The sequence below is a fragment of the Urocitellus parryii genome, chromosome 4, assembly GCF_045843805.1.
Source record: "Urocitellus parryii isolate mUroPar1 chromosome 4, mUroPar1.hap1, whole genome shotgun sequence".
NCBI lineage: Eukaryota > Metazoa > Chordata > Mammalia > Rodentia > Sciuridae > Urocitellus > Urocitellus parryii.
In genome coordinates, this window is record NC_135534.1 from 198925857 (window position 1) to 198939263 (window position 13407).

The 13407-nt window shown below is 43.5% G+C and overlaps 1 protein-coding gene across 3 annotated transcripts in view; it reads right to left on the reverse strand.

Annotated features, from left to right (window-relative positions):
• Positions 1-12842, reverse strand: part of Ttll11 (tubulin tyrosine ligase like 11) — a 238071-nt gene extending 225229 nt beyond the window's left edge. For 2 of the 3 annotated variants that reach the window (XM_026410378.2, XM_026410377.2), the window contains exon 1: positions 12231-12842. In XM_026410378.2, coding sequence (XP_026266163.2) covers positions 12231-12674 — 444 coding nt within the window. In that variant the 5' untranslated portion in view covers positions 12675-12842. The remainder of the gene's footprint in view (positions 1-12230) is intronic. The other variant, XM_077797090.1, reaches the window with a different exon arrangement.
• Between the last annotated feature and the right edge of the window lie 565 nt (positions 12843-13407).

The window sequence follows — 13407 nt, forward strand, 5'->3', positions numbered from 1 at the left end:
TAGAATGTATAACTCCCAGACTAGTCCGGGAAAAAGAAAAAAGAAAAGGAGATATGAAACCCACAATCATGGAGGGAAATGTTAGCATCACTCTTCAATTATTGAATAGATCAGGAAAAAAAACTAAAGGTATAAAATTTATATAATGCAATGCACAAGTTAATCTAATGCATACATGTAAAATATTGCATTCAATTACTAGAGAATGTACACTCTTCTCACGCACTCTTGGAATATTTGTAAAAACTGACCATTTATTAGGCCATTAAGCAAAAGAAGAAGAAGAGGAACAACAACAAGAGAGAGAGAAAGTACAGGGGGAAAGAAGGAGGGAAGGAAGGAAGGAAGGAATGGCTGCAATGCAATTAAGAAATTAGTAGCAAAAAGATAAGTAGAAACAATCTCATGTGTTTAGATTTTTTAAAGGAAAAAACATAAATAACCTATGAGTCAAAGAAGGAATTTTCATGAAAATGTAAGATACATAGAACTAAAAGATTTTGAAAAATACTACATATCAAATTTCATGGTTTAGCTAAAGCAATACATAGAGGCGAGTTTGTAGTCTTGAATGCTTTTATTAGAAAAGCATCCAACTCAATGTCAGAAAAAGAACAACCAAATAAATCCCCAAAGTAGAAGGAAATAAAAAGAGCAGAAATATATGAAATAGAATAGATGATATAATGGAGATGATAAATAAAGCCAAAAATTGCTTCTTAGAAAAAAGTAAAGAAATTGAGATGACTATAAAATGCTGTAAGTAATTAAGGAAGGATACTTAATCAAGCCTGGGCTGTGTGTGTGAGAGTCAGGGAAGACTTGTAAAAAAGACAAGCCATGAGCTGATTCTTGGAGGATGTGTAAGAGTTAGTCAAGAAAGGGAAGGAGCATCTAAGGAAAAGAAAAAACATAAACAAAGGTAAAGAGAAATGACACAGCATGAAAACTCAAGAAAACCACTCAGAGCGCTGTATTGGTAATGCATAAAGCACAATAAAGAGGATATGAGAGGGTCGAATGTTAAAAACTTTCATTTGAGTCTTCACTATGTACCAGGCATTAGAGGATAAGTACTTGACATGATTTTATCTTTTAATGCTGGTAACAAGCAACTTCATGAAGTATGACTGTATTATGCCCATTTTATAGATAAACCAAGGCTCAGAGCAACATGCTAACAGTTACACAGCAGATTGTTTCAAACCCATATCTGTGTACATTCAAAGCCCATGCTTTCCACCACCATACGCCTCAGTATGGAAAGCTTCTTATGGAGCCTTTATAAGGAGTCTGAACTTTAGTTTTCAGGCAAATATTCACAATATGTGCCCCACCTTGGAAAAAAAAAAAAAACGAAACTCGTTCTAAAGAAGAAAGTCTGCAGTGCTTTTACCACTGTCACTATTTTATGCCACTTTATGCCAGGGTTCCATTAGATACAGACGTCCAAGGAGCCGGTGTATCATACCAGACAACACTGCAATGCAAAATGATCAGTGGAGGACATTGAACTTGAGTCCCTGAAGCATATTTCCAGTTACTGCCAAGGAAACAAGTACTATTACATGATGAAAACTGGATGAGTATACAACATTTTTAACAGCTTTATTGAAATATAATTCACATGTCATACAATTTGCTCATTCAAAGTATATAATTCAGTGGTTTCTAATATATTCAGAGCTGTGTTAGGAATACCATAATTAATGGTAGGACATTTTTATTATGCCAAAAGGAAATCCTATATCTACTGGCAGTCACTCCCCTCTCTTCCCTCACCAAAATCCTCTCCGACTCCCAAACTCTTGGAACCACTATTTTATTCTGCCTAGATAGGTTTCCCTATTCTGAACATTTCATATAACTGAATCATACAATATGTGGTCTTTTGTGACTGACTTCCTTTCTTTGTTTTGTTATTATTTTTAGTACTGGGGATTGAACTGAGGATGCTCTACCACTGAGCCACACCCCCAAATCCTTTATACTTTATTTTTATTTTGAGATAGGGTCTTGCTAAGTTGCCCAGGTTGGCCTTGTACTTGTGATCCTCCTGCCTTAGCCTCCCAAATCACTTGGATGACAAGCATGTGCCACTATGCCTGGCACATGGCTGACTTCTTTCAGAGAGCATCATGTCTTCAAAGTTCCATGTTGTAGCATGTATGAGTATTTCATTCTGTTTTATGGCCAAATAAAATTCCACTGTCTGAATATACCACATCTTATTTATCCAATATGGATTGTATTTATTTCTTTAGCTATTATAAATAAGGCTGCTATAAAATTAATTTTATGTGAACATATATTTTCATTTCTCTTAGGTATAAAACTAGTATGTTGCTTGGATGTGATAATGCCAAATTTGATTTTTTTTTTGACAATCTATTCATTGGTTATGACCTGTCGGTACTTGTTGGTCCAAAACATACACCCTGAAGGAAAGTGAATTAAACAAGTGTCCTCTGAAACTGACAACAACAAGAGAGTTATATGATCACAGTTTAAACACAGATTACAAGTAATGAAACTCTCACTGTAAAATGGTTAGATAGTAAATGTGTCATTGTTGGAATAAACTACGATATAGAAGAAGTACTCAGCAAAGTTCAAGGATGGGGCCCATAACAGGTTCCATGGTGATTGGATAAACATCAGGGGTTGGACTGCAAATATTCCACTTCTATCAGTGGCAGAAATTGGTATTGGCCTTTGTTCATTTGCATAATTGATACATGTACTATAAATGCATGGATCAATCATAAATTCATGAACAAAAACAAGAAAGATTTTATAAATTTGTTGGATTTCAAACATCTGCTAAGCACAACTAAAATGATGCAATGAGAACCCATCAGAAGAAAGACGGTGTAATACTCCTGCACCTTTTACCTACCATCCAAGATATCAGATTTGTCAAAAGAAGCCACATGTCTCAAGTGGCAAGAACAGCAATGATGGCAATAAGTCATGTGGTGTGAAACTAACAACATATTATCAGAAATGAAATGTAGTCCTTTGTTTGGAGTGTTTTTGCTCCTTCCCACCAAAATTAATTGCTGAACAGGTCACAAAAGTGACTTCTTTGTGTGTTGTATAATGTATGAAAGGATATGATATCTGCCCAATGTCCTATATAAAGGGTGGTGCACACACACACACAAACACATACACACGTACACACACACATGTAAGATACTACATTGCCACAGGGTTCAATTTAAAGCACAATCTGTACTTTTATTCTTAATGATAATAAGGGCTATATAAGCTCTAGATTATTATTCCCAGCTTATTTTAATGCACACATATTAATTTTGTTGAAATATTCCTAGAACTGAAAGGACTTAACAGGTAAGATGATGGTACAGTCCCCTGGAATGATGCCTGTCGTAAGAGCCAAGAGAGCTGACCTCTAGTTTGAAGCTGTACATCTCTTGACACCTCTGAAGTGTTGAAGAGTTAGAACAACCAACAGAGGATAAACATTTTTTACAACACATATAAAAGAACCCATAATAGACATAAACCAATAAGAAAAAACATAATATGAAACAACCCAAAAGATGAATAAAGAATACAAATCTTATCACAGATGGAGGAGCACAAATAACTAATAAACTTGTGCAAAAACTCAAGCTTGTTGACAACTGGAAAGAACATATTTTGCCTCTCAGTTTGGCAGAAATTTAGAAGGTTAATGGTATATCATATTAGAGAGGATATGAGAAGACAGGCACTCCCAAACACTGCGGTTGGCAATTTTATAAGAACTATCAGAATACAAAGTGCCTATTCCCTGCAACCTAACGTTCCTAGGAATTTAGCCTGCAGAAGTATTTGCACAAATACATACTTCAAATGAACGGTGATGTTATTATGCCACACTTTGTAACAGCTAAGAAAAGATATGGAAACTATTTACATCAATAGATTGTGGCACGTCCATAAAATGGACTCTTAGGTTTGTTATTAAAATGAAATGGATCTATACATACCAACAGAAAGATGTACACAAAGTACTGCTAAGAGGCCGTTACCAAACACTGTAGATGCTGTGTAACTACAGCATCTAATAAAGGAAGTGAAATTGTCTATATTTACATTTATATACTGTGTATCTTGTGTCTGTAATTATGATCTGCATTGTGGTGGTGATTAGCACAATTTACTGAGTAGTCGGGATCTCCTGTTTATAGTCTCATAGTAGGTCTGCACATCGCCAGCTCCTCTGAAGCTAGTCTTAGCCACAGAACTTGCAAATGAAATGTGAGCAGAGGTGGTGTGCCACTCCCGGGGACAGGCTGGGAATGCAATGCATCATGTACCCTTCCTCTCAATGACTCAAGGAAGCAGGTGCCCCTGGAAGCCAAGATGACAACAGGCCCTGTCCTTAACCCCACCAACCCACACTGCATGAGCAGGAAAAAGACTTTGTCGTATTAGACCACTAAGCCATATTGTGCTTCTTGTGACTCATTCAGAAAACTGCCTGTTTGTTGCTTTTGAAATTTTCTATACACCGTAATTCCAAACACAATGAGAAATGAATCACTCAATGAGTTCAAAGCACAAAACCTGGCCTCAGAGTTCTAGGCAGACACACTCTAGGATTTACATACTAGTAAACTCTACCCAGGGCAAACTGCACAGGAGATAAACAGTCCTATTCTTCCAGCTTCATTAAGAATGAGAGGTTTTATTCAGATGACAGAGAAGCAGATGGGAGAAGAGAAGGAGCTGCCGGAAATGCCTGCTAGGACTCACAAAGCATTTATAAAAATTACTAGGTAATGGTTCACAGACACCCAGGGAAAGAAACACTCGCACAAATGGCAGCAGAGGCAGCTGTGAAGGCAAGGCATGATTCAGCGTGAGGCAGGAGGAGAGATGTGGCTCCACCTGGGAGAGAGAAACAAGACCATTGTTCTCTCCAGCAAAATAACCACCTTTGTGGAGGGATCCAAGGGACATAACTCAGCTTCAGAGGAGCAACCACATGGAAGGGGCGCTTCCAAACTAATTAAAGAAATAGCAAGTCTATTTGCCTGTTCCCATTATCAATTTTTCTGTATAAAATTTAATTAATCTGTCAGAAATTCATCAGAGGGAAAGCCAAACCAACACATATTCTTACTTTAAAGCACGGTACTGCGTGCAGTGGCGCACGCCAGTAATCCCAGTGGCTTGGGAGGCTGAGGCAGAAGGATCATGAGTTCAAAGCCAGCTTCAGCAACAGCAAGGCGCTAAGCAATTCAGTGAGATGCTGTCTCTGAATAAAACACAAAATAGAGCTGGGGATGTGGCTCAGTGGGTGAGTGCCCCTGAGGTCAATCCCTGGTACCAAAAAAAAAAAGTACCGGGCTTCAAAGACATGTGACTTGGTTCTCAAAACAAGCCTAACAAGTGTTTTATGTTCTTTCTAGAGATGAGGAACCTGTGGTGCACAGAGGTAACGCAACTCAGCCAGGGTCACAAAGCCAGTAGGTCACAGGGCCAAGACTCAAACTGGCATGTGACTGTGCTTTCTCCAGGATCATTGAGAAGGGAAGAGCAGAGAGATCAACCCAGGAAATTCACATCTCTTCCTTTCATGTCCCACCACCTCAGTTCTCCCTGTGAAGTCACCTAAATTTTGTGAACCCTGAGTTAAGATGTGATGTCACTCAAACAGCTGGAATGAGTTTTCCATGGTGATGAATATGATTGATATGCCAAAGCATGCAATAGGCCCCGGGTCCAGAAAGGAAGCTTTAAAAAAAATATATCCCTTTAGGTTCATGGAACTTTAAAAGCATAATTTATTTTTAAAGAAAATAGGTTAAATCAGCACTACTTTCAAAATTTTTAATCCTAGGCTCCTTCAAGTTGACATTCATCCAAAATGGAGCTGGCCCTCTTCCCACAACCAACTTTATGTGTTTGGTTATCTGCTGTGGGGCAGCAGGTGTAGCGCAGTGGGAGAGCATGCTAAAGGCTCTGGGTTTGGACCCAAGAGCCCAAATATAGTCTGGAATGAGTAGGTCACAAAGTATTTTTTAAATGAGTCAAATGAGCTGGTCACATCTCTTCAGGTTAAACAGTAACCTATATGTGCAGACTCTAAATCTATAATACTTTTTTCTTCTCATTAAAGAAAAATAGATCCCATAACCAATGTCTGAGATTACCCTGTTGAAGGAAAAGAACATTAAATGAATACCAGTGGTGTGCCCACTGCTGGGCTAAGGCAAGGTGCTACATTCCTTCCTTTAATCTCTCCTGCCCATTGTTACAGCTGGAGAAGCTGGGGCTCAGCAGGTGCTGCATTCAGTCTACAACCAATGAGGTCACACAAGCTTAGTGGTAAGAACTTTAACCCACAACTGTCTGATTTCAGGGCCTGTGCCAACTCCAGGATACAACACTTCCCCTTTAGAGAAGGCACTTTAAAATGGTCAATTATTTTTACGGTATGTTCTTCTCAGGGAATAGATTTAAAAGAGAAATAAAATGTATGAGTGAATTTCTGTATTCAACTTTAGCTGATACAAAACCAGCATCTAAAACAGTACCAAAATTGAAGCACAACACAGTTTATGTTTTATAACACAGAAAATAGCTCTAGGAATTTCTACACCTGATAAGACAAATTAATTTGTGGTACTTATAGACCTTGAACACCAGCCCTTGAATTTATTGTCTTTTAAAAGACTGTTCAAGAACTTAGCGTGGATTCAGGAAACTATTACATGTATTGTTCAAATAACAGCCGTAGTGAATTGTGATTTTTGTGTTATGACAAGTTTGACTCACAAAGGAAAAATTCTGGTGGATTAGACATTGAAATAACCGTCTGTTGAAGGAGAATATTTATGGAGTAGGGTATGAACCGTTCTTAAATAAAATGCTGTCTTCAAAAAACTGGGCATTCAAAAAGATGACTATCATTGCAACTAGAAGCGGAAGGAAAGTGAAACCACCCAATTTTTCATTTTATATTCTTCCTTCTTCCAGAGGATTCCGAGATGATTCAATGCTGGCTTGCATTCCACAGAGGAGTAACACAACTCACCTGGTCATATGGCACAGGGGTCGCATTTCCTCCATGGTGGCAGCAAGATAGGATTTAGGAGGTACTGGCACCGAATGCTCCCTCTGCCGGGCAAGGTTATTTCAACATATTTTAAGCCCTATTTTCAATACTGCTCTCCTGGCTCTGAGTGACTCCCTGTCATTCTTCTGTCATTTAAGAGGTGTGAGTCAGATGATGGATGAGGTTAAGAAGTGGAGGATTATTAAAGGTCTTTTGAGCAAAATAGTATGAGGCTTGAGCCCTCACTCACACTTACTTGCTGGACCTGCTTCAATTATTACCTGGGAAAGAAGATGATGATGATGGTGATGATCATGTTCATGATGATGATGTAGCATAACTCCTTGCAAGATGGTTTTTAGCAAAGGATTATCAAAGAAGATGCTATAGATTATATACTGGCTACAAGCTCAGGCCCCAGACAGCTCTGCCACTTGCTACCTGTGTGTCCTTGGGTAGCCCTTTAGCAGCCTCTCTCTAATATCAGTTTCCTCATCTATAAATTGGACATAATAGGATCTGCTTCAGAGGGCAGCTGTGAGAATGAAACAACATAATCCATAATAGATGCTCAACACAATTTTTGGTGAGCATTAAGCACTTAGTGCAATGCCGGGCCCATATTATTAATAAATTAATATTGCATAACTGGTAAATGGGATGATACAGTAATTGTGCAATATCAGAGGAAAGGCTGAGTCAGTTCCAGAATACAACACATGATTTGGAGTCTCTGAAACAAAGAGCTCATACTGTCAGAGACCTCAGGACAGGGGCTTATGCAAACTGTCAACAAAGGACCCACTATCAAGTCCCTCAGAGCTCTCATTCATATAAGCTGGTGTCCATGGCACCACTGTGCACATACAACCTAATCTCCAAGGAGGGCAGCTCACAGCAACAGTGGCATCTATTCTCTAGGGTGTCTATGCAGGACACGGAGAGAGAGGAGGGCCTGGCTGGAAGAGGACCGTGCAATTCCAGGAGCAAGCAGCCTGAACTAGGAATCAGGAGCCGTCACTCTTTTTCTCATTGCAATTTCAGTGGTGACTTTGTACACAGGACTTTGCTATTTAAAAATAACTTTATTCTTATCTACAAGTCTGGCATCTGTAAATTTTCCCTTTGAGAAACAAATTTAACACTGTGAATACAGTTGAATTAGATCTGTCCTGCATGAATCATCTGAGGGTGGCATGGTTCATTTGGGACTGAAGGAGAGTGGGCAAGAGAAGCCGGGTCTATATATGGCAAGAAGTCTGTGAGCAAATGCAGTCAGCAGCATTGCTGACTCCTTGGCGCGGCTGCCAATGCGCTCTGGAATCTGATCTGGCTGCTTCTTCATCTCTCTACTGTCCACATGCTCCCTAAACCGCCAAGCCACCCATTCTGCATCAAAAACCAGATCCACCCTCCTGCCTTTGTTGCCGCTTTGCATGGGAAGCCCTTTGTGCATTCACCTTCCAGAAGGAACTGTCATTGTATGTTTGCAGGTCTGTCCTTCTCTCTACACTGGGAGCTCCTGTATCTGTAGCCCCTTACTAGGGCTCTGCAGATAAAGAGAGAGCCATCAGGGAGTAGTGGGGAGAGCACAGGGCTGAAGCCTGGGTCCAAATGTAATACCTGTTTCAAATGTCAGCTCTGCCCTCACTAGCCATACACCTTGGGTAAGTTAACCTCTGTGAACCTCAATTTTCTCATCTGTAAAATGGACATAATAAGGCACTTAAATTTATTGGGTTATGGAAGAATCAAATAATTGTCTGCATGTAGAGCACTAAGAACAGCAGCTGATAGAGTAAGAGGTAAATAAAAGGTCCCACCATAGTGTTTGTCATTGCTGTTCCATGTATACAATAAAGAAAATTTAAAACAGAAGGGAGGCTGTGCCCAGCAACTGAACAGACTTGTGATTTCACATGCTGGCTCAGCATCGCCCTGTTGAGTGGACCATGTTGTATGGCTTCTCACTATACACCCACAAGAGGAGATGAAGCTTTCACTCTGTTAGTGGTTGCGATCTTATTTCTTACCTGGGCTACCACCCAGCCCCACCAAAGCCAGCCAGCAGGGACTCCCCAGCCCTGCAGCTGCAGCACAGCAGGACAGGTAGGGGACATTGCTGCTCCATTCCTTGCACACCAGCCCCAAGTAGAAGTTCTTGCTCCGAGAACATTAGTGTTGGGAGTTGGAGCCGATCTTGCCCAACATCACCCCACAACACATGGGGGAACTGTGGCCCAGGGAGGTAGCGTGTTTCCACTTTGTTAGCAGCAGGTCTACTACGTTACTTGCCATATGGTCAACTTTTTAATGGGTACTAAGAATACTATAATGTTTGTTTAAAGTTGGAAGGAGTTTCAAAGTTCATCGAAGCTGACACTTCTCAAACTCCCCATTCTAAGGAATCAGATGACACATGAGCTCTGCTGCAAGTATTCCACATTCATTTGATGAACATTTTGAACACCTACAATGTGCTGTGCTTTAGGGACACAAGTCAGACACCTCCCCTCCCCTCAGGACCTCACAGATTAATGGGAAAGAGAGACATTTAAGTGTGCAATCACAAATCTATTCATTTCTGCGAGTGAATCATGTTCAAATGTGCTAGAATGAGCTTCTCCACCTATGTAAAATATCTTTCCAAGTGGGAGAAGATAGACCTAGGTGGAGGGGGCAGTTACAGTTAAGGCTCTGGAAACCGCCAGCCCCCTACTGGGCTCACCATGCTCATGAAGGGTAACACTATCATTATGAAGCCTCAGCACTGGAGAGGCTGGGAACCACTAAACTTGCTCTCCCCACCTGCATTGAACAGAATAAACAAATTGAGGCCTTAAGAGTTTAACTCACTTGCCCGAAGTAGCAAAGCTGGTGGATGGAATAAAATCCTACAGTGGTTTACACGGCTTCCTTCCAAGAAAAAAGTCCAAATCCCATATCATCTGGCCCCTGCTTACTTCTGCAGCCTCATCTTCACCATTCCAATTCCCACCTGGTGATCCAGCCAGACGGAACTACATGCCAAGCCCCAAATGTGCCTCTGCTTCGCCCGTACCACTCTCTCCACCAGGGACCCCAAGTCCACTGCCCTAAATAACTCTGGCTCGTTTCCAGCTCTCAGGTCTCAGTGGCAGTTAACCTCGTCCAGGAAGCCCTTTCACAGGTGGCCTCCTCTGCCTCTCACAGTACTGACACCTTCACACACACAGAGAGAGAAACACTCGTCACATAATGTATTCATCCATTCAACAAAAATTTATTGAGCAACTTCCATGTGCCAAGCACCTCCATGTACAGCAGCAAACAAAACAAAGCCCCTGCCCTCGTGGAGCTTACATTCTGGTGAGGGAAGACAATCAACAAATAATACATAATACAATGTCAGGCAGGGTTTGGTGCTATGAAAAAATAAACAAGAACAAGGGCTGGAGGAGGTGGAATTTGATAGAAGTCTGAAAGAGTGACAGAGTAAGCTGTGCAAATAACGGGAAACCAGCATTTCAGGAAGCAGCAACAATGGCCCTGTGATTACTACAATTATGTCTTATTTGTGTTTTATATCCCCACTGAACTCTAAGGTCCTTGAGGGCAAGGTTTTTATGTTAAGCGTGACTCCCAGGATCCAGCACAGAGCTTAGCACTGCGTTGTGGGCATTTACAGAATGAACAAATAAACCCGGGTTGGTTGGCTGAGCCCATCTGGCCTAATGAACAGATCTAGCCCATTTTGTGTGTCTCCCTCCCACAGGGCTAAGCTAAGCAAAGGCCCTGCGTGGACCTGTCTGCCTAGCCTGATTCTGTGGCTGGGTTTCTGTCCCTGGATTCACTCTTTCGTAGGTCTGTGATCCTGACAAGTTCAGTTTTACATTTCTGACCCTCCTATCTCTGGCCTGGACCTGGGTCCTTGTCTAGAAACCCAGATATTCTCAAACTAGGAGCCTGTCCTTACTTTCCCCTAGATGTCCTGGGCATAAAAGTCCTCTCCTAAACTGCATAAATTTAGGGCCAAGACACCTGCAAGGTTTAGGGCCCAGACACCTGCAGCCAGACCTGCCCAGTGATGACCCCTACCTACCTGAAAGACTCCCCTGCCTGATAATTGACTTTCTTCCAAATTAAATGAGTCTTTCCTACTGAGACATCCACCCTCTGATCACATTGATCCTCTCTGTGGCCATCTCTCTGCAGGCTCCAACTTCATGAAACCATTACTGAAAGTCTACTACAGCCAAGGCACAAAGCTAAGTACATAAGACTTTGTGTTGCCCACTACAAACCTGTTAACCTGTTAAATAGATTGGTATAAGTCTCCTGGCTCAACTGTCCTAAACCAAAATACTAACACTCCTGAAAACACATTAAATAGCCCATATGACTCAAATAAAGGCAAATGGCTTAATTCAATCAGCCAACTGCAATAGAATACTCTGAAAGTCGTGGTGCTTTACCCCAGACCCCAACAGGTCTAAAATGAGTTCAAGGATGAGTAAGTCATCTCTTTAGTCATCCTTTCATCCACCACTTACTGACAACTGCCATATGGCAAGTTCTGAATCATAAAACACAGGGCCTGCTCTGATGACAGTGGTGATAATCATGATGGTGGCGGAGGAAGAGAAAAGGTGTTAGAAGTTATCATTTATAAGATACTTATGTGCTATACAGTAGATATTAAGTCTTCTAATATTAACAAAACAATGAGATTGGTAATTGCTGGCATTGTCCTCACTTAACAGAGAAGGTAATGGTCTAAAGAGGAGCGTCCACTTGCTCACAATTGCACAACTAAGTAGCAGGGTGTAGTGAGACCCTAGGTCTTTCTGCCTGGAGACTACAAACTGTTTACCATCCCCAATACTTGCATAGTGAGCACTAAACGAATGAAACAGAGAAGGCCCTGGCCCCAGACTTCTAAACAAGCATGAGGAGGCCAAGGCTGAGATCTGGAGACATAAAGAGGTGTAGGGGAGCCAAAGGAGGGAGTGGCTAACTTGACCTGGAGGATGAGCATTCTGCAGCTGACAAGCGGGTTCCCAGCGTGGCACACTGCTCTGCCCTGGGCTGCCGACCGGGCCTGGGCCATGCCGGGTCCTCTGCAGTTGTCCTGTCCACCCCCCTGTGCCCACGCAGCGGGGCCGGGCCTCACCTCCTTCCACTTGAGCTGGCGGATGCTGATCTTCAAGGCGTCCAGGGAGGTCCTGGCCTTGGAGCTGTCCACGGTGACTGGACGCTGTGAGCTCTGCTCCTCTGGACGGCGGACACTCCGCCTGCAGCTTGAGCCCTTGACCCTGGGCTTCCCGTGTGCGCAGAGGTCCCGCGCCGGCTTCGGCTTGTGCGCGTGCAGCGTGGGCGGCCGCCGCGGGGCGACGCGGGCATCCCCCTCCTCCGCGCAGGGTTGCTCCGGGACCGGGGCCGGGGCCTGGGTCTGCTCCTCCCCGGCCTTGCTCTCGGGCTCCCCGGCCGCGCCCGAGTCCACGCCAGTCTGTCCGGCCGTCACCCCCGCGTTGGCCTCTGTCTCTGCTTTGGCCGCGGCTACCGCCTCCACCTCCGACTGAGCCGCCAGCTCCCTCTTGGAACTGCCTCGCCGCATGGCGCTCAGGGTCGGTGCCGGTGCCAGTGCCACCGCCGCCGCCGCCGCTCTGCCGCCCCGGCCCGCGACCCAGCTGCCGCCACTGCCTCTGCTGCCGCCACTGCCAACCGCTCCCCGCCCGAGCCCGTTGCCATGATCGCTCAGGCTCAGGTTGACAAGGGCAGTCACCGCCTCCAGACGGGACCCGGGAAGGGACAATCGTCGACCAGGCCCCGGCGACCTCATAGGCGAGGTTGCACACGTGACCAGGCCTGTCACAGAGGCACCGGCGGCCATCTTGGAAAAGGGCAACTAGCTGCCCTGGCCGGCACACCCAGGGAACTCTCTAGGTTTTTGAGCGTTCGGAGCACAGGCTGGAAATGAAACTGAGGGTGGAAAAACGTCGAGCTCACGTGGGGCTCCCGGGACTAGGGAGGAGAGACATCTAATTCTAACAAGAGCCTCAGTTTCCCACCCGCTCATGCACACTCACACTCACTGGGGTAACTCCTGGTCCCCTTCTCCTCCCGCCCGCCCCGGGGGAAATCCAGCATGGGAACATCTCATCTAGTGATGGATATAACAAGTCCAGACCCCAGGGACTTGTATATCAAGTTCTATAGCACAAGAGTTCCACTTTTCTAGTCCTGTGAGCACCCCCAGACTGACAGCAGAAATACCTTTCTCTGTTCTCAGGGAGTTTCCAACAGAGTGGAAAAGCCCTGCAGATCCTCAGCCCACTTGAGGACATTAA